This window comes from Centropristis striata, chromosome 14 (assembly GCF_030273125.1).
Source record: "Centropristis striata isolate RG_2023a ecotype Rhode Island chromosome 14, C.striata_1.0, whole genome shotgun sequence".
In the NCBI taxonomy this organism is placed as follows: Eukaryota; Metazoa; Chordata; class Actinopteri; order Perciformes; family Serranidae; genus Centropristis; species Centropristis striata.
This window is the reverse complement of record NC_081530.1, coordinates 21,828,125-21,850,735: the sequence shown is the minus strand read 5'-3', so window position 1 is coordinate 21,850,735 and position 22,611 is coordinate 21,828,125. Positions and strand designations below refer to the sequence as shown.

Below are 22,611 nucleotides of genomic sequence, written 5' to 3'. Positions count from 1 at the left end.
AAAAAGAAATGCCACTTCACATTTTGCCAGACTGTGATTACTGGAACATCAAAATTCATCAAAAAGTGCAAATTGGATTATCCGTCTATCCAGCCATTTCCTGACGCTTATCCGGGGCCGGGTCACGGTGGCAGCAGGCTAAGCGAGGTAGACCAGACGTCCCTCTTCTCGGCAACGTTTTGCACTTCCTCCCAAAGCCAGATGAGATATATAACCTCCCCAGAGTGTGCTTTGGTCTACTCCGGCGCCTCTTCCCAGTTGGATGTCCCCAGAAAGCCTCCAAAGGGGAGAAATCTACTATATGTTATTCTACATAGTAACATTACTCACGTTTAGTGTCAGGTTTAGCTTCCTGTTTGACCTCTTGTGAACTATTGTAAAAGTACAATAAGAGAAACTCAAATTCCGATTTATTCTGAATTTGGGAGTTATCCCTTTATTCATTCTGCCTACTTTTATAGAGAGTTGTGGGCAGTGGATATTTAGGGGGTGATAGTAGGTCAACAATAGATGATACATAGAAGTCAAGATTTTCTCGTCATACATTTCTAATAAAAATGACGTAATTAATCAATTCATTAAGCCTATTACCCTTTATCAGGCAAATAACCATATTTGGTAACTTCAGCAGACATTCAAAATTAATTTCTCCTGGATAATCATCGAAGATCAGGCTACGTCACAGAAAGTGACACCATGGCATCTGACCAATCAGTATAATAATAATATAATAATATAAAAGAACGCAAGTGACCTTAATTTGCAACATACAAACGAAACAAAGAAACAAAAGTTAAGGTCTTGTAATATACTTCAATAACAAGTATTCAAGTATTTGAATAGTGCCAATGAGTGCCCGATAAAAGACTATGATGTGTAAGGGTTCAGAACATTAATGTATGGCTTTCTGGAGTCCATTTCCATGCTCAACTATCTCTCATAAGTTGTTGCAGCAATTTTTGGTTTGATACCATTTTTTACACACATCTGGTGTTAAATTAGGCTTTTTTTTTATTCGAGAAGGGATAAAATTGGTCAAAAACCCTCCAGAATATTACATCAATATACCAAGACCTTTGGAATAACATATAAAAATCGATTTGGTTTCAAAAACTTTAATTTGGGGGTTATTAAAGGATTGGAAATCTCTAGCACAGATATGGAGTATAATAAAAACCCAATGTAAGTTTCATACCCAAACAGATGTAAGTGCATTGTCTGTACTGAACTTCTGAAACTTCAAAATCCTGTTTCTAGCCATTTTTGAAGTATGAAGCTGATAAAACAATGTTTTTTTTGAGCTGGTAAAGTGGACATGTTGTTTCCAGGACTCCAACCGCAACATCTGGGTTAAAATATAGTGTAAAACACAACATGAAGAGCTGATTCTGTATTTTAAATGTCAAATGTGAAGTTGTCAAACCCAGTACATACAGTAACTTTATATTCTCGGCCAGTAATATGATCTTCACCTCATCTGACAGGGACTGTTGGACGTTCCACTTAGCCTCCCGGGGGATAACAGCCACATTCGGTCGCTATAAAGCTTCAGCAATAAGATAAAGAAGCGAAGCCGACCACCTCGCTTCTCTGCAGCTCATGTCAAACCTTACCTTCTTGAAATGCATTGAGTTTTCCACAAGCTCAGCCTACGAGCGAGCTGCTTAAGCTGGCCAGCCGTCACGGCACAGTGTTATGTAGCCCTAATACGAGAAGAAAAAGAAAATACAGACAACCTCCTACTTTATACGATGACAAAGCTCAATTTGATGTGATAAAACCCGACTTTTCAATTGAGAACGCTATAAGACACTTCATGAAACTTTTATGTGGTGTTTCGAAATACAATATATGGCTGAATGTTTGTTCGGAACAAGCTGCAGGATGAATCGACAGCGTGTTTGTGTGTGTCTGTGTGTGTTTGCGCTCTTGTGTTTCTTTGTTATATAGACAGAGAAAACTTTGTATGGACAAAGATCTGTCTGTTGATAAAGCGCTTTTGTAATAAGGCAACATCATTTCATGTTTACATAATGTTGCACCTTCACCTAATATGAGTTTTACAAACTAATTATGCTGTGTCCTCTTCTCTTTCTTTATCTCCCTCCTCAGGTTCTACTCCTCGCCTTACAGCATCGCCACCAACCGCATGATTGCACAGACCTCCATCACGCCCTTCATCGCTGCTTCCCCCGTTTCCACATATCAGGTGGGCCATAATGCAGTGCATTATGGGTAGATTGCTGTACGTGAATGTGTAATATGAGGGTTTGTTTTGTGTAAGGGGACGGAAGAGAGGAGGCGGGCTGCAGGAACAGCGTGAGGTTCTCTCTTCTTCTCTCATCGTTTCTTCGCCGCTCCAGCTGTGCCTGATGACATCTGTTATGTAGGCGGCAAACACAACAGGCATCAGAAAACAAGCAACAAAAAGGGGATTTAAAAAGGCTGACAGGGTAGAAAAAAATAAAATCACCCATCAAGAATGAAAGTGTCTAGGAAAAACAAACACTTTCCTCCCTCCCAGTTTCCTGACCTCTTTTGTGCTCCCTCCGCTGCCAGCGCAATAAAGGGATTTTTTTTTTTTTTGCGTTTTTTTTTTTTTTACTTGGATACAATCGCTTCCTCTTCCAAAGTGAATTTCCACATTCCTCACGGCTGTGATCTGCGGCGTAATGAAAGAGAACAGAACAGGAACGTGAAAATTGGCTGTGTGAGATGTCAAGAGCGTTAACCGTTTTCCGTCATCGCGCATTTCACGCAGCACCCTTTGCCGAATCTAAACATCAAGAGGCGCTGCCACTGTGCCCTCTCGCTCAGACACTATCGTTTAACATCGGTTCTGTTTGGTATGCAGAGACAGACAGATGAGGATAGTGAGCAAGAGGAAGGAGATGAAGGATAGATGGGGAAAATAGAAGGGACAGATGGAGAGAAAGACAACTAGGGAGAGGAGGACAGATAGTGCGGGTGGTAGTGATAGCGATGGCTCAGGTGGGGGGGCGGAGAGGAGGGGGGTGTTGCTGAAGGTTGCTGTGCCCGTCTTTGAGGCACGCTTGATTAAAACTCTGGTCCAGTACCTGCGGTGGAGGGGTAGGGGAAAGAGGAGGAGGGAGGAAAGTGGGCCAGGGCGCGTCTCTAATCCGCTCTCGGAAGGCTTCCCAAATTGATTTATCAAAAACAATGGCCAGGCTTTTGAGGAATATTAATCCTCACAGTTTCAATATCGGGCAGCTCTGCCACCGCTTCCTGTAATATTGCCCTTCAGCCAGTCACGGCAGGAAGGTGAGTCCTTCATCTTCTGTTCAAGTACAAAGAGACAGGGGGAAAAGAAAAAGAGAAGACAAGCCAGGCAGCCACATACACCAGACAAAAGGAAATCGCTTCCTTTTATGATGGAAACTATCGCCTTTGTAATGAAAATCTCAAGGTGCACAGAAATGACTGTATGTGCCATTCAGGCTTTTATGTTTATGTTGAGTGGATATTTTTTGAGCTACTAGTTTGGTGGCATTGATTTATCAAATCTGCAAATGACCCATGCCAAAAGCAGTGCTCTGATGTTCTTTCAAGCCGGCCTCCGGTGAGCCTGACTGATGATTGGCTTTGTTTCCTGGAAAAACAGCTTTGATGATCCACATGACAGGAGCCAGTCCAGGCCAGATCACCACCAAGATCTCAGCTAGTGCCGCCAGCCAGCCGTGGCCTGGTTTACATCATTGGCTCTGCAGACTGGCTCACTGGATAACTAAATATGTGGCTGGCTGGCTGGCTGGCTGGCTTGCTGCCTGGCTGGCTGGCTCACTAACTAGCTAACTGGCTGGTTGTTTGGCTTTACGTGTGACTGGTTGGATGGACGTCCAACTGGCTGACCGCGCAGCTGAAAGACTGACTTACCGGCTTTTGGCTTATTGGCTGACAGGCTGTTTTAAACGGTAACACAAGCTGTAAAGTTCAGCCAGAAGTAAGGAACTTCTCAGGTCATGCTCATTATACAGTTTACTCACACTAAACCTACTGTAGCTGTAGACAACTTTACTCATTGAAGAATAAGAAAAACCAGTCCAGCAGAGCTGTTTTAGGTCCTTTGGAAAGAAGTCAAATCTTCTGGGTCTCTGGATCCTGAGTGCTGCATTTGAGCAATTTCCATTCATAACTGTCTTGATAGCACTCTGCCTGTGGCTGTCTGGTTAAACTTTTATTGTTTTAGGATTTTACCATTGGACCATCATTTCCATCAGAGAGAGGCTGCACTCTCCCAGGAAGCAGCGGGAGCCATAGTGGCACACACTGCACATTCTTTCTGTCAAGTTGTGCAGCAAAAGTGAACTTTGAACTCACATGTGGGACCTCCAAAACACACAATCCAACCAGATGCTTGCATCAGGGGGGATGCAGAAGTTATGACAGCAACATTTAACAGCAGAGAAGATAATGGAAATAAAAATTATGCGTATTTCTGAATTACCAGAGTTCTGCAATTGTACTCTTCGTTTCCAGATAGCCATTCATCAGTAATCTGTAGCGTCCTGGTTAGCCTTTTTATGCTGCTTTTTTCTGCATTCTGTGCAAACTATTCAAATAATCTGAATCTGAAACTGCCGACAGTGTGCAAGCTGCTTCTATTCGCAACCAGGTTCACAGTCTCTGTCAGACTGTATGTAATCTGTTTTTTGAGGCATGTCAGATTGATTAATTGATTGATTTTATTTAATGATAATGAAAAAAGACATATGCCATTACATATGTTAAAAATAATAATAGGATAAAAACAAAATAAAGCCTGGATGGTTATTTCCATTGTTCTCTGATCTCCTCTCTGAAGATAAAACAACAAAACAGCAGTGAATATGTGTTTAATTTTACAGCACTGTGTCTCAATTTGATACTTACATTTGTAGTTGAGACAAGTACTAGTACTAGGATTTTGACAGGGTATAGTTGTTTGAAAACGAACATGAACATTTGGCTGTTTGTTCTTGTTTTTAATTCACCATCCAGGTCCTCATTATGCATTGCATTTTAACGTATTTGTCAGTGTGAATGCACTTAAATAGCAAGAATAAGTATGGAAAAATGTGAATTGAGACACAGCATGACTCTCTAGTTTGTTGTGCATCATATTAACTTGTATTCCGATTGGTTGGTTTGGGTTGTACTGAAAGAAAATCCTAAATGACTGACTATGTTTGACCATGAAAAGCTCTAAATGGTCCATGGGTGGACCCTTTATTATCAAAACCACATTTTTGATTTACGAACAACGATTTCACCACATTTGTCCCATGATTGTCAACAATCGTCAGCCCAAAGTCACGCAATGCAAAAGAGCCTTAAGGCTGACTAGAGCCTCTCTATTAAATAAATCACATGATGGTCATGCATGAAAATGAGCGATTAAAGATAAGCTTTCTCTGTGTCTATCTGCTGTCCCATTCAGCTGGGAGGACAAATACTGCCATGTATAAACAAACAGACTTGGCTTCATGTTATAGAATATCAAGCTTGTTTAGGTGGGGATCCAAATCACGCGTTTGGGTTGGCACAGAGGATTGATTGCTCTTATAGCAGATTATTCCATGTTTGTCTTTGTTTAATCTAATCATTTTACCAGGATCAGTGGCCAGCCTGTGTGTTTGTCTGCTACAAGCTGTCTAATTCCTCTCTCCAGCACATCTAAAAACTCTGTTTGTTCCTCCATTCCTCCAGTCTCTTGATCATTTCCTCTGTCACTGTTTCACCATGTCTTTAACTTTCTCATGCACATTTGTGAATATGCACGTCTGCTTATATTTTCCTCTGGTAACAGCTTGGCAAACCTCTGAATCCAGTGGCCAACAAAAAATAAATGTTTTATCCACCACTCTTTCTTTTTACTTTTAAATACTGCGTCCTCTCTAGCTGCCTGTCCCTCGAATTTTGAGCAGAACATTAAAAATAATATTATAATGGAGAGGGAACCTAATTTATGGGCTCCGCGCACAAGGCGTACTGTTGGCAAAAATGAGAAGGCAGGAGGGAGATTTGCTGCCTCCAGACTTTCAAATTCTTTGTGTAATTCTCTGGCACAACTTAATCTGTGTAAAGTTCAGCCATTTTGGTGCATTAAAACCAAACGCAATCACTTTAAAACCTCCAGACTCAAGAGTATTTGAGCATATTGTGAATATTTGAACAGCGTTTACTGCGTTATGTGTGATATGACTTGGATCTGACTGAGATTATGGAAAATTAAAATTGTCACCATCATGTGTTTCTCCTCAGGTCCAGAGTACGTCATGGATGCCTCATCAACAATATGTTATGCAACCTACAGTAAGTATTCTCACACTCACCTGCAGTAGCTGCCCTTCACTTCACATTGGGGGGCATCAACCTGAGTTGCAAACAGTGGCGTAAATATTGACAGTGCAACCAGTGCAGCTGCACCAGGGGGCTATTGTGCAGCGTGTAGCACAATAGTAGCACACACTGCACATTCTTTCTGTCAATTTGTGCATCAAATATGAACTTTGAACACAAATGTGTGACATCGACAATACACAATCCAATCAGATGCTTGCATCAGAGGGAACGCAGAAGTTATGACAGCAAACATTTTACAGCAGACAAGATACTGGAAAATTTGATTTTGTGTTTTTCCTAATTACCAGAGTTCTGCAATTCTACTCTTAGTTTCCAGAAAGCCATTTATCAGTAATCTGTAGCATCCTGATTAGCCTAATTCTCTGGCGCAACCAAATTTGTGTAAAGTTCAGCCATTTTGGTGCATTAAAACCAAACTCAATCACTTTAAAACCTCCATACTTAAGAGTATTTGAGCATATTGTGAATATTTGAATGGCGTTTGCTGCGTTATGTGTGATATGACTTGGATCTGACCGAGATTATGGAAAATTAAAATTGTCACCATCATTTTTTTGTGTGGCTTGTGGGGCATCAACCTGAGTTGCAAACAGTGGCGTAAATATCGATGGTGCAAGCGGAGCAGCTGCACCAGGGCCCAGACACCGTCAGGGGCCCATGAAGGAAGTAAAAGAAAGCAGCTGTCCAGAATTGCCACAGGCCCCTGTTTTTGTGAATGGAATAGCTCAAGGCGGGTCGGTACGGTAACACTGAGTGTTACTATGCCCTGGGGCATATCTCCATGATGTTACGCTACTGGTTGCAAATGTATGGTTTCTCTTTTCTGCTGCAGAGTTGTTGAACTGTTTTTAGGAGGAACTCATTATAATAAGTTTATTGCACGATCATACTGAAATAAGTTTACAACATGGACGATTTTTTTTTTATATTTAGAGCATTACGAACGATCAAAAAAATAGATTATGCCTGGAAAAACATTTAAGCCACATTCTTTCTCAGCTGCAGGTCAAATGTTACTAAATTGCATACATGCACATACCATTAGAGGACCACATGAAAACTTCTTATAGCGAAATGATGATTGCCACACATGTTTCCATCTTTCCTAAGTATACAAACACATTTTTTTTTTGGTGGGGAGTTTATAGGTGTTGCATGTGCCAGGGAGCGATTCAGCATCATTTGCCAGACCGCAGCACAATACAGACAGGCTGTAGACAGTTGCTCTGGGTTACCAGCCCAGACAGCAGACAGGGAAAAATTAATATTAATTAGATTTAGTTCACGAGCAACGCAGCCTGCCACAGCAGAACTGAGGTAGTTACATTGCATCCAATTGCATCCAGTCATCTGAGTTGAAGAACACAGAACATTCGTTTTCTGAGAGTCCAAAATAAAGTCTGCAAGGAATATCCACGCTAATGAGTTATTTTGTATTTTCCTCACTGGCGAAATTAAATTTTACTACTTTAAGTGAAACTTGATGGATGTTTCAGTTTTTATTTCAAGTCAAACAACAAATACGTAAGTTTCAAGAACGATTTCAGAGACTCAAATAGCCTGGTATTTATGTTCACTTTTTTGGATCCGTGTTTTCTGCAACGTACCTGCAGCATTGATTGGAATACATCCCAGATTTCCTAATGTTGTAGCAACAAAGAGCATTAGTGGTTTAGTAAATTGTTTTAAGGTTGCGCGTTAACTGATCTGAGCTCTCTGAGTGTTTCTCATTTTGTTGCTTAGAGGTTTTTAATCATTGTGCCAGAGGCTTTAATGTTTGCTTCAGGCTTTCCCTGGTCCCTGAAGCGCATTCGGTGTACATTGTTCTTTGCTGCTCTGAACCAGACAAGGGCATGTATTTGACTCTTTATAGCTGTAAAACAGTTCAGACAAAAATTAGCGATATACACATCTAACTAAAAATGTGCACTTGAGTATGTCATACAGTAAAATAAGCATATCTTTTAAAGCAACAATAAAAGCATTATTGTGTGCTATACCTCTATGAAGTGATTTATAGTAAAGTACATAATATGCATGTAATTATTGTAGCATTTTACTGATGCATTTATTTATCTTTAGAAAAGAAACAATCACCCTGAGGGCAGCGTGAGTTATTTTTTTCCAGAGTTACCTCTAATGAAGCACAGAGCAGCATAACTTAACTCATACTGTAGTATCAAAGTTCACTATTCTGGACGAATGACTAAATGAATATGCATGCAGGTCAGTAGGTAATGCCATACTATTGTGATTTATAATGTTTGAGAAATATCTTCTAGTTCAGTATTATATAGTGAAGTTAAATAATGAAACACACACTCTAGAAACTATTAAAAAGATCTGTACAGGAGATTACCATGCTGTATAGTTAGTAAAAACCAACCTAAATGCTTTATAATAATATGAAAAACCTAAATAATTAAAGTAGTAATAATAGATAATATAGATGATAGCTATTGTTCAATAATAGCTATATAACACTAAATTTTATCATCAGCTTTCAATTGTATATTTTTATATTATTATTATTATTATTATTATTATTATTATATTGCTATTTTCTTTTATTTGTTTTATGGATTGTCATCTCTAAAAAAAATGTATTGCAATGCTATTTATTACATACATTTATTGTGTTTCCTTTATCAGTTATTAGTTATATTTGCCAATGTTTACAGGCACCCAAAAAAATAGAATTAACTCATATTTTCTTTTTGCTGTTTCTGTTACAACTTTCATTGAAAAATTATGTTTTGCCTCAAGCAACATTGAAATCAATGGCATTGTTAGCCCGAGTCAGACAGACAACTGCCTGTGAGTCCCTGTGATTGAAGAAATTGGGAAACGCTGGACTCTGCAGTTGATGGTCCAGCACTCACTCACTCACTAGAAGAGTGCTCAACCAGCCGCGTGGCTCCCCACTGTGGCCATTTACCACTCAGTCCTACCCATCTCACTTCCACTCCCGCTGTGGGACAGTGAACATGTAATCTGGTCGCAGCAGGCCACCAGCGAGGCAGACACAGACACACACACCACACCCAGCTGCAGCTGCCCTCTGAGCCACTCCGTTCGCATTTCAGCCACGCGACCTCCCGCCTGTCCTCTGAGTTTCTTAACTCTTCTCTTCCCTGCCTGCCTTTATGCCTTTGCAGTCAGTGTTGCACTTTCCCGGTTAATGCTTGTTTCACACGGGATTAACGTTAGCTCGCTAACAAGCTCACTGCCTGTTGTGACTGTGACAATGTCATGAGTGGTTAACATTATTACACGGAGAATGACAAGAATAATAGTTTAACAGCACAGCATGTCTGCAGTGATTTGTACTGGTGTGTAAAATGTGTATACATAAATACACTCACCGGCCACTTTATAAGGCACACCGGCTCGTTAATGCAAATACTCAATCAGCCAATCACATGGCAGCAAATCAGTGCATTTAGGCATGTAGACATGGTGAAGACGAGCTGCTGAAGATCAAACGGAGCATCAGAATGGGAAAGAAAGATGATTTAAGTGACTTTAAACGTGGCATGGTTGTTTGTGCCAGACGGGCTGGTCTGAGTATTTCAGTAACTGCTGATCTACTGGTATTTTCCCACACACAAAAAAATGAAAATATCCAGTGAGCGGCAGTTCTCCGGACCAAAATGCCTTGTTGATGCCAGAAGTCATAGGAGCCTGATTTTGCCAGATTCGGCCTGGTTCGAGGTGATAGAAACCAATACGTCCAACTTTGAAGCAGATAGGCTACAGCAGCAGAAGACCACACCAGCCACTTCATTAGGTACACCCTCCTAGCTAATAAAGTGGTCAGTGAGTGTATATCTTCCGGGCGATAACAATGTGTATATTTATATGTGCATACTATTTTCTTCATCTCCATCTTCTGGCATCATCTGAGACTCTTTAGTCATGTGTTGTTGTTGTTGTCAGCACACAGACATGTTCATGTAACTGCTCCTGTTTGCCCATACATGTTTGTGTGTCCTGTATGTGTTATTCAGTGCCATATGTGTGGTCCATACTGGTTACTCCCAACCAGACCGTACGGCTGCCTGATGGCCATCAGTCTTCCAGCCTTATGTCATGTGGCCTCTTGGAGCCATTGGCAGTTTCCACTAGCCAGTAGCTGCATTGTACTGCGGTGTACGTCTCATCATGCCAGAAGTAGCCATGTGGCCGTATCTGTCCCCATGGCCCCGTCCCCATTGTGTTCCAGAGGCTCTCTCTGTCACCAAACGGCTGCTAGTCGCTAACCCCAGCTGTCACCGTCGTCACTGGATCATAGCTACCAATCTGTCTCCCTTTATGACCTGTGCTCATATCCACTACCCGCTACATACACAGTAGACCGCCCCTTACACACACACACACACACACACACAGTCTGCCACCAGCTCAGTGAATCACATCAAATTACCCAAGCATGCTAGCTTCAAGAGCTCGGGGGCCTACTCAAAGCATTAGGAACCAATTGATTGTGCCGCAGTTTGGCTGGTCCCGCCACGTGTCGCGTGTTAAACCAATGGAGCGTTGGGCAATGGCGCTCCTGTTGACTGGGCAATATGGAGGCGGTCAAGTGTGGAAGGGGAAGGGGTCACAGTGAGCCAGCCAGTCAGATAGAACAGACACATTTGTGTGTTAACAAACATTTTGGTCAAGTGTCCAGTGGTAAATTAGGACCTGAAATGTCTTATTACCAGCCCAGTAACAATGTAGTTAAACTGCTACTGAACTTTTAAGTGCACTAAAACGTTATCAGAGATTTTGTAGCAGTCCTGTTTCCATTCGTATACCTCACAGCCAAAAAACTCAAGAGGTTCATCATACTTCCTGTTCGGTATTGCAGATGTTAGTTGAACGGAGGTTGTCACAGCTTAACAGTGGTGGAAAAAGTATTCAGATCTCTTACTTAAGTAAAAGTACTATGCCGCACTATGAAATACTCCACTATAAGTAAAATTGCTGCATTCATATTTTACTTAAGTAAGAGTACAAAAGTATGTACTTTTGCCTCAAAATGTAGTGGAGTAAAAGTATAAAGTTACATAAAATGGAAATACCAAAGTAAAGTACAAGTACCTCCAAATTGTACTTAAGTATAGTACTTGAGTAAATGTGCTTACTTACATTCCACCACTGCAGGTTAACATGGTTACATACCTGCACCAGGCTCTCAGGAGCAGGTGACTACAGCTTAGTTTGTCCAAAAAGATAAATGTTACTGTTTTTTTCACTTATACATTAAGTAGGTTGATTGATAGCTCATATATCGGGTATATAGTTCATAGTATTAGCAACACATTAGCCCCCAGAGAGTTGATGGCTAGCTTGGTTATCAATGAACTAATCACAAAAAATGAAATAAACAAACAAATAGACGATGGCATTGTGTCAGTGAAGCTACTGTAAGATAGAAACTGTAAAGTTGTGATTGCAAATAGCAGTAGAAGGTAAACTGAACCCAACTTTTGGTGGCAGATTCTTCTGACTGTGTTCGAAACTGGGGCATTTTTGGACCAAACAGTTGTGGGAAGAGGAACTACCCACTGTGGAGGGCTCTTTTTCTGTTTGCATTTGCACCGCTAACAGTAACGATGAGTTGACGAGAGCCGGCTGGTTGTTGATTAGTCAAAATCACATTGCACTTACACCATAACACAAATACTGAAGAAAGGCTTCACTGGCGGTCCATTTCTCCTTATTGTCTTCCATTTTTCTTGATACGAACTCTAGTTTGTGTGGTGTTTTGTGTTGTCTGTTTACACAGCTATAAAAATGACCACAGCCCTGGCCATCCTATGTTGCTTTTAATGTCCATTCTACTCTATTTCTATTTCTGACTGCACCGTAGTTAATAGGTAGTGATTTGAGACAACGCCTTAGAGAAACATTCCCTTTGTGAGAGAGATGGAGAGAATGTTTTAGATCGTTGGAGTAATCTATCCTTTCTGTTTGAGCTGAATAAATTACTCCTCCCCTATTAATGCCTTCTATGAGAACAATAATTATATATTGTCTAGGCGAGGAGCTCCCACTGGGATGAAGAACTTGCAAAGAGATAATTTTCTGACCTTTAAAGTAGCTCTCACTAGGACAAATTTAGCTTGTTTGTAAAATGATGTAATGGGTCAGTAGAGCAATATATAGATAAAAACTTCGATAATTAGCTGCTGTAGATGCTGTGTTACTTTTTTATTTCAGCCTCCCAGTAAAATTTAAACTCCTTTTTTTAATAAGATGTTACATTAATTGCAGTAGTTAATTGCAGAACAACTTGAGCCACAGTTCACTTATTGAACAGTAACCGGAGCATTGCAGCTTGTACCGCTTCAGCAAAGGTGTTTGTTGTTGTTGTTGGTTTTTTATCTGACTAGATTAAGTTTGACAAGTCCATCCATACGAAACTGGACTTCATCCCCGTGGAGGATCCGGCACTCTGTTAGCAGCAAGACAGAGAGAGTGAGGAGAAAACAGTTTTCAAAATTTGTTTATCCCCAATTAATGGACGAGATGCACTCGGCGTGGAACCTGATAGAAAGTGACAGTGTTTTTTAAAGTGGACAACTAAATGAGGTTGCATCGTGTTCTTCCAGGCACTGTTCTTCTTTTTTCCCCTTCTGTTCATCACTTGTCTTCCCTTTTTCTCTTCTTCCCTCACACTGTCTCTCAGATCTTTTTAATGCTGTGCTCTGTTTGCCAGTTAGGCGTGGGATGTCAGAACAGCATGACCGCTTGCCTTTTGTGCTCTGTTATTTGGTCTGCGCTACGCAAGTCAGCAGACCTTGCAGAAGAGGAGAAAAGTACAAGAAGTTAATTCCCCAAAAGACAAACACACACATGCAGCTAAAACCCACATGCACAACTGCCTAAACACATGTATTGTTTGAGTGCAGAAACACGTTTCTAATGGTAAATCTCACTTACGTACAGATCTGAATCACATACGCGGACACTCAACTGCTAAAGAGGGCCGGAGTAGCTGCAGTGCCAGCCAAGCGCAGCATTGCTGTCTTTCCCCATGACATATCCATCGTCTTACTTTCCCCTCACCGTGAACTGTATGTGCTTTAAGTGTGTATATGCTGGAGTGCATTGGCTCTTACATACCGAAGGTGAATTATTGAATTCCTCTGCGTTGCACCCCGGCCAGTTCTCCCTGGCTTCGACTTTGGATAGACACTCGCTGGGCCTCTTAGAATTGAACCATAACTGTCTGCCCTCATCGGATGGGGGTGAGTCGGTGCACTGTGTGATACCCATCTCCCCGCTTGACACGTAAAACGTTTCGCGGATTCAGAAGGGGAACATTATGTCGGTCTCATGGATTTGACTGGCGAGGCAGAATTTGAGACGGGGCTACGGTCGTCCTTGAGTTGCTCTTTCTCCCTTCTCTTTATCTTTTCATCCCTCTCTCTCTCTCTCTCTCTACTTCTTTCTATACATCTCCCTCTCATTTCTCCCTGTTTTTGTCTCACTGCATCCCTCCTGCCTCCCCCTCTCTCTCTCTCTCTCTATCTCTCTCTCTCTCTCTCTCTCTCCCTCTCTCTCTCTCTCTCTCTCTCTCTCTCTCTCTCTCTCTCTCTCTCTCTCTCTCTCTCCCTCTCTCTCTCTCTCTCCATCTCTCTCTTCTCCACTGCCCTTTCAGAGTACAACTGCAGCTACTGTGCCGGTGCCAGCAAAAAATCGTCTGTTCAGGGTTAAAGTTGCATTCATATAAGAGAGATATTGTTGCAGTGCCACGGGGTGACTGACAGAGAGATTGAGCTGCAGCATTTTCACTATAAGCTTTTGGATATTACCTCGAAAAATCTTGTGATAGAAGCAGAAATATATTTTGATACAAAAGCTGATTTGCTTTAGTGGACAGGTTTTATGAGCTTGCTCTGTTTTTTAATTGGATTTATAATTTTTTTTTTCTTTTGTGCATAGGGGAAATATTCTGGAGAGATCCTTGAGTGTGAAGTGATGCATTTGTCTACAAAAGGCAGTCAGAGAATGGTTGATCCGAGCGTGGAGAGGAATGGACCTCCCATGAAGACATGACAAATACTGTTACATGCTTCATCTAGCATCCTGATCCTCTCATGCGCACATATACACACAGGCACAGTACAAAGCCATCCAAATATCTTGTCCATCTCAAGTTTTTTATGATAACCTCATTACTATGATCATTTTTTTAGAGATTGAACTCATTTGTGCACACCAACGCAACGGCATTGGCTTAAACAATGTAAATTATGGCCAATTAATAGCATTTTTTAGACCTGTAACTGCAGCCTGCAGCATGTGATATGCAAACATTTTATTGTAATTCAATCCTCTGAGATATTTCACATGATTGACAGACAAATGAATCAATAAGTGGCAGGAGACTCATCCATCATCCCTCTTGTTGTCATTTCATTGTGGAGGACAAATAGTAACACAGTAGATAAACATCTTTGCCAGAGGTGTGAAATCCTTCACCGGTATCTGGCTCCACATGCTAATCTGTTAACATACATTGTTGTGGCCCCTCAGCTGCTTCATTGTCACTCTAACGATCCGTCTTTTCCCTGTAGGTTCTTGTCGGGTTTGCACAACACCGTTCAAAAAAAATGAGATTTCAAATTTAAACATGATGGGGAAGGCCAAGATAAGCTGCTATCTACATCAGTGTCGACTTGTGAGGTTTCATTCATTACTGTTCATCAGTGTATCCTAATATTTCTCTTCTAGTTCAGTTGGGTAAAATTAGCAGTCCACCCTCCTGGCGTTTATGGCAAGCTTTGTCTATTAGGTCCCGTCCCCAGTGTATAAACGAACACATATGTATATATGTCAGGATGTGTCACAAAGACTGACATGACAGCTACCCAAGAGTCAAGCCAATTAAGCAGATTTTTTCAGGGCTGAAAAGTGAAGTCAATGTGGAATTGCCAAAAACTGCAGTTCCTCCAATGGCCACTTGAGGCTGGCTTCAAAAGCAAGTCAATCTCTATAGACTCACATGTTGAAATGGCTCAAACTTTACAGTCGAAATAAACACATTTACAGCCTAGTTAAAAAAAACTGTTATGGTTTTTATATCACTCACCTGTTTGACTAACACTAAGGCTTAAAGTTATGCATAATTAAGAACGTTGCTGCTTTAAATGACAGGCAGATGCCCCTTTGGACTATTTTTGGATTGGATGGGAGTTAGGAGGAGTAAGCCATTGCCAAAATGGCAAAGGCAATGGCTGGAGCCACCGATTTTGGCTCTGCAGAAACCTATAGGTGACGTCACGGAAACCACCTCCAGTCTACAATCAAAACATCTTGATCACCCCCTAGTGGCTGACTGAGGCATAGGTCATAAACCCGAAATGTTGGAGGACGAGACATGGGACAAACTAATAACTTCAAATTAATTTTTCCTAAAGTTTAGTTTACTTATTTGATGGTTGAAAAGGGGGGTTTGATGTCATCATTAAAAGGTGATTGATTGACTTACGATTAGTTGGGTGGATGTATCTGGTACATTGTGGCTTAATTTTTGTTTAATGTCGTTCAATTACAATCTATGGTATGTGCATGACAACATGTCTATTCTATGGATTTTTATTTGTTCTGGTGTGTTTGTGATGACTTGACCTGCTGACACCTATGATTGACTCAGTGCACCTGCAGAGTTATCAACATATAGGTTGACTCGTCATACATGCATCATTTTGCACTGAGAAAAGTCCAACATGGACTGAAAAATCTGCACGTTTGCACATTTTTTCACTGTCTGCATAGATCAAATAGAAACATTTAAAGTCCAGACTCTGTATCTCTTTTTTTGTTCTTTGTGTGTGAGCCCTCTCTCGCTCCACTTATACGTTGTGTCTGGCAGAGACTGTGTTGGTAATAGCAGGGTAGCCCTGAAAAGTCTGTTAGCCCCAAGGAGGGATTCATGCTGTGGATTAGAGTGAAAGACCCAGGATGGCTGGCTCCCTTTTTCGGGCTTACCCGAATAGAAAGCTGCCTGAGGGCATCTGAAAGCTGTGGCCACAGTCGAGGGCGGTGAAGGCAAAGTGATCGGTGACTACTGTTAGCCTTAATAGAGCACAAATACAAAACAAGGCAAATAAGATACACACACATTCAGATCATACAGAAACGTATAAATATGGATGAAAGGCATAAACACTATCCAGTAACTTTGTGGATCTGTGGATACAGTTTCAGTACCTACAGTGTTTACCCTTCAGGTGGGCAAGCTGCTCGAGGTCCGTGGCATTCTGTACTGTATACAGTTACCAGTCAATCATCAGCAGATGTTCTATAACACCAGGCTTTCCACACCAATAACGACTGACTGAACAAGCTCAGTCTGTGTCTGTGTGTTTCACTGGAAATTGAGAAATGTCTGCACAGTACTAAAGCTCGAGTAGAATTACTCGAACCCTGTGGCGTGTAGCCGCAGCACCTTTGCAAGTGTCCTGCAGTGTTGCGTGTCACATTTACCTCAACACAAAACACACTAACACACACACACACTCTCCAGCATCAGTATCCAAACCACAGAACCTCACATGGAGAAACCAACTGTCAAACACAGCGAGGAATTTGCCGAGTCAAACGTGGGCCCTCTTTCATGTGGACAACACAAGTGATGCTTTGTTTGAGTGGAATACAGCCTCTGTCATTATTTGACGTCCTTGAGGCTTTTAATGTCTTTTTTTCTCCTACAACTTTCACATTTCACCTGTCAGAAAGCACATTTACTTAAAAAACTTTGGGCTATCAGTGATTTTGTGTACAGTATGGATGTCTTCTTGCTAGCAGTGAATCATCAGGGCCCCGAACCATGTAAAGCACTTTGTTTTAAATGTGCTGTATGAATAATGTTTATCATTATTATTATTATCTCTTCAAGGTGAGGATCAGTGTGAGCTTCTCTTTGTGACCTCAGGCTGTTTGCACTGGGAGCGAGGGCATTGTCACAGCCTGAAGGTAGCGATATATCAGCACTGGTTTGAAGCAACAGTGTAGATAAGCAATAATTCTGTCTATTATAACCTGCAGCAGCAATAGAGATGAGCTGTAGAGACGCTCTGATCAGATTTTTTTCAGCTGATACTGATCGTGGTTTAAAGTCATCAGAATCTGATACTGATCTTTGCAGGATTTTAAAGGAAGTGTCTGCAGAAGACATTCTGCAGAAAAAAACATGTTTCTTTCATTTGTACACTGCCAGTCCATGAAGATTATTTTATATGCACTTTGAGCACAACTTTATTGCATTTCCTAATACTGTTAATCCTGTGCAGCAAGAAACCAAATATTCAGCACCTTAAAGACAAAAGGTGCCGCTCTTTTGTCGTTAAGATCTGGCAAGTGCTTGCATTTGTTTTGGGGGGAAAATGAAAGAAACTTAACACACAGCTGTTTGCACTATACACAGTGATGAGGTAATGTATCTATGTGTGGGTATGTAAGATTAAAGATGTATTAATGTTAATGTTTTAACCACCGATGCAAATTATTACATTGATGTAAAACGACATCTTATTTCAGAAATAGAATAGACATAATGTACCTGGAGAGTAAACCAAGGTTGACTGGCAGTTGACACTGGCAGTTGACACTGTCCCTTTTAGCTTTTTTTATTGTTGTTTGGTCAAATCTTTTCTTTTTTCACTGTGCAGAACCTGCCCAAATATCAGCCATAATCACAAACTATAACATCCAAAATAACATCTTCCAGCTCCCTTTTAAACGGCTAAATATAATATGCAATGGGAAAATGTAAAAAAGGCTTTTTGGTCTGCGTTTCGTAAATCATTTCATTGATTTTGCAGGGAATCAGACGAGCGAACAGGCATTAAGGTTAATATAGAACTAGCTAATCTGCTCACTGATGTTCTCATTTGCTTATGTAGGTCACATAGAAGCATCAGTGTTAAAGTGAGACTGTTCAAAAACTCCTTATAGCTGCTTTAATGTCGATACTAGCCACCAAAACATGCTCTCTACCTGCATCTCGAGTCTTTGTCGGGCTAAGCAGGAAAGTAAACTGCACATGCTGGAGATTCTTCAGCCATAATGGATCAGGCAGTAAAAACACTCTCTGTCTGTGTGACATTTATGTATACGCCTTACCCGTTTTACACTTGTTATTTCTGATCAGCAACTCTAAAGACAAAGTAATGAATATGAGCTGATAGCGATCAGGCCTCCATCAGCTGGAGTGCTGCTATTTACTTATAATGAGTGATCATTAAAAAACACTGCAGGTTGTAAGATTTTATACAAGATTTCTTATTTACTGTACATTGTCTCTGCTCGCCGAGTATATATCAACGTATTTAACAACCAGGGGGGCTGATATCATCTGTCTCCTGTCTAGGAGAGGATCAATACCATCTTAAGCAAGATGGGTTTTATGTACACACACACACACACACACACACACACACACACACCAAACTATGCGCATACGTCGAGGAGATCTGTGAACATCATGTTATACATTTGTAGCAGAGACGTCCGAAGCATTCATTATCTTTCTCTTCCTCTGTCTGTCTCTCACACAGAGGACAAATCACAACCATATATTATCTATTTGTGTCAGTCTCCTTCCCATTTTCTTTCCTCCCCAGTCTGTCCCTGGACGGACACACAACACAACACGACACACACACACACACTAAAACCCCCTCTCTCACAGACACTCAGTCTCACAAACACAGAAAATCGAAATCACAAATCGGCTTAACTCTCCCTGACACGTCTGTGAATTAAGCCTTTCCGTTGCTCTCCCTTTCCCATTATAAAGGCATTGTCAGAGGCTGAATCAGTAACAGGTAGCCCACAGCTCCTGCTGCTTGCCTCTCGCTCCTCTCTTTCTCTTTCCTTCTCTCCTCCTCGCCTCCTCTCCTCGTCTTTCTCCGTCTTTGTCTTCTGTCGCTTTCTCCCTCGTGTGTCCCTCATCCGTTCTCTCTAATTCTCTTTCCTCCCTCTCTCCGTCCGTCTCTTCTTGCTCCCGTCTTCCTGATGACCTCCATCAGCTCTCTCCTTAATCATCTTTCTCCTGTCCTTACACAATCTTTTTTTCGTGTCTCCTCGTTTCCCCTCTCCTTTTCTTTTTTGTCAATCGCAGCTAGTGGTGAAATAGAACTAAGTACTCAACAGTGAGAGAAATATTGACCTAAAAACACAAGTTACTTTGCAGTATTAGATTTTCCACACAATACAGAGACTTTAGGTCACTTTATATATTAATTGCAATATGTTTTACATTTGTGTTTTGCAAAATCTGCATTTGGGTTGCACGTCTTTCCGAAGATCTTAGTACTATTGTAGCAAGTTGCTAACTAGTCATTTATTGATTCAAATTGCCTAATAAGTTCCCGATCATATTAAATGGCTCACGTGATTGGTGCCCTTTGCTCTTGTTCTGATGATGGGGGCAGCTGTGAGCCTGACCATGGCAGCCTACATGTCGAAGTATCCTTGAGCAAGATACTGAACCCCAAATTGCTCCCGTTGCTGCGTTCATTGGTGTGTGAATGAATTCCCAATGGTGGCAGGTGGCACCAGTGTGCCCTGGTAGCCTCGGCCACCAATATGAATGTGTGTTTGAATGGGTGAATGAGCATAGTGTGTAGTGTAAAGCGCATTTTACCATTTAAAATACAATCTTACATCTTTTTTGTAGCGTCCAAGTTGTTTCCAAATTACGACTTAAAGCACTTGAATGCACCAAAGTGGGTAAAAACGACTTCTCAGCTGTGAAAAACTGGACCATCCAAGGAGCACATGAATGCACCACAATTTTAATAATATTATTATCATATTTAATATGATCCAAAATCAAGTCTTTTTCTTTTTCAGCCCTGAGTAGATCTGCAGGTGTTCCTCTCAGGTGTCATATATCCTGACATTCACCAGTAAGATGAGGCAGTTGCATACAGCCTCAGAAACAGAAACATGGGCGACAAAAGCCACCAACCCATCCAAGTGGAAATTACATCCTTAAGTTTGCATGGTGCAACCTGTTTTAAATGTAGTGGCGTGTTAACCACCACACATTAAACACTTTTAATGAGACTACGTTTTAATGAGACTTAGAAAGAGCTGGTGCGATCGTGATACTGATGTCAGCACTCACCCAGTTTCTTTCTGTCTGTGCTGAGGTGAAACTCGGGGAAGGATCACATGAAGCTTGCATATCGAGTGGGAGAGGGAGGGAGACGAGGGAGGAGAGAGAGAGTTAGCTGACTGTGTTGTGAATGCAGGGAGTAGACAAGCAGAGCGATTCTGACAGGCTGTGTCTGCACAGTTTGTTCTCCAATAGGCCCACACAGAGTCACCAGTGGGGTGCGCACATGCACGCACACACTCGTGAACACTATTGGAGTTGCACGCTCACATAGACACCGTGAGTCTCTTTGACGCTCGTGCACTGATGTTGTAACACACAGTGTGTTGCAGGCTTACCCGCAAAAACACATAGACACACATACAGTAGGGACACACAGAGTGAGAAGAGAGGCGAGCCGAGCAGAGGAAAAGGGTTCGGTTTTGAACGCGTTCCTCCCGAGGCTTCAGTGCTGGGGAAATGGAGCTATCATGACAAGGGATGAAAGAGCAACAATGGTTTCATCACTTTCCCTCATGTTCCACTGCACCGTGAAAAAGAAGCTTCTAGCGTTCTCATCCGCCCGTTAGGGAAAACATGCCGTGCATTACACCAGGAGGGGAGGCTGGAGAGTGAGTGAGAGACAGGGAGGGAGGGAGGGAAGGCGTCCTCTCGCTGCAATCAATGAACTGCACAAACCCATATTGTTGATACATCAGCAGCAGATATTGACTATTTTGATGGACCAAAGACAATAGTGTGTATTGATCTTGAAAATGTCCCCGTGTTCTGTTGCTCTTTATTGACACTGTTCCTCCTTATTCTTCTTCTTCTCTTGTTCTCTGGCTGAAATGTCCTTGTGTCACCCCTGCCTGGGCCCCACCCTTCTCCCTTCCACTGTTTTTTATTGCTTTTAAGGTTTTTTTGACGATTCCACCCCTTCCCCGAATTTTCTCTTTCCTGTCCTCCTGTTGACTTTCTTTCTTCCTGCCCTTTCTCACCCTAACTTCCTGCCTCCTTTAACCCTTCCCGCAACAACCCACCACACCCTATCCTCTTCTTTTACACCCTTATATACAGTATATCAGCTTAAACTACTTTATATCAGTTTGCTTATTTTCTGATATTCATGTTTGGTTTGTTTGGGCTTTTTGCTGGGGTTTTAGCTGCAACCAGAAGCTGTATTTGACACAGAAGTCAAGTGTATGGATGCTTATACAGATTGTTTTGTTATTGACATGGACTCCAGGGTGATTGTCAGCCACTTTGTGGAGGCTGATAAAAATCAGAATAAGGAATATTATTACATGCACAATCTTGATCAGCTCTTCTGCTCCTGCTTCCATCTCACCCTCATCTTTTCTCTCATTTCCACCAGGGTGCAGTGATCACGCCAGCCATGGACCACACTATGTCCATGCAGCCTGCCAGCATGATGGGCCCTCTCACCCAGCAGATGAACCATCTGTCCCTGGGCACTACAGGAAGTGTGAGTACTCCTCACTGTGAGCTACAATGAGCCATGCACGTCCCTAAACACAAACATGAGCCCCTCTAGCAGCCATAACTCCAATATGAGAACCTCCAAGTTGATAAACGTACTAGCCAATCAGAGCAGCTTTGAGTACTTGATCTTCTTATGCTACATACAAGCTGCACTGTAATAAATCCACAATCCTAACCCTTACATATGCATTATCTATAAAAACTAAAAAAATGAATGTAATGATCTGTGTTTACAATATGTTTTTTAAACAGGTTTTTTCTGCTACCAGCAGCTGGTTTCATCCAAACAGTCTGTTCCACAGAGACACAAAGAAACCATATAAATTTTATTAATTTGTTAATTTTGGTTATAAGCCATTGTTGAGTTTAAATTGGTTTAAATGGCACCACACCAACGGTAGTTTGATGTCATCCTCTGACACATTATTTGCATTTTGATTGGCAAGTTTCATGAAGTTTAGAGTTTTGCAACTGTTGCGGCCTGCAAATAATTTATTTTTTCCTTGGCATGAGGGACAATGTAACATATTTGACAATAATCCTTTAAGATTTAGCAGTAAGGAAGTGACTCAAATACAAGATTATATATCTCATAGTACCAGTGAGATTATGTTGGTTTAATGAATTAAAATTCTATT

The 22,611-nt window shown here is 41.4% G+C and overlaps 1 protein-coding gene across 2 annotated transcripts in view; it reads left to right on the top strand.

The window, feature by feature from the left end:
• Nucleotides 1–22,611, top strand: part of rbms3 (RNA binding motif, single stranded interacting protein) — a 340,839-nt gene that overhangs the window by 305,804 nt on the left and 12,424 nt on the right. For both annotated transcript variants that reach the window (XM_059350713.1, XM_059350712.1), the window contains 3 exons: nucleotides 2,113–2,209; nucleotides 6,262–6,312; nucleotides 21,846–21,956. In XM_059350713.1, coding sequence (XP_059206696.1) covers nucleotides 2,113–2,209; nucleotides 6,262–6,312; nucleotides 21,846–21,956 — 259 coding nt within the window. The remainder of the gene's footprint in view (nucleotides 1–2,112; nucleotides 2,210–6,261; nucleotides 6,313–21,845; nucleotides 21,957–22,611) is intronic.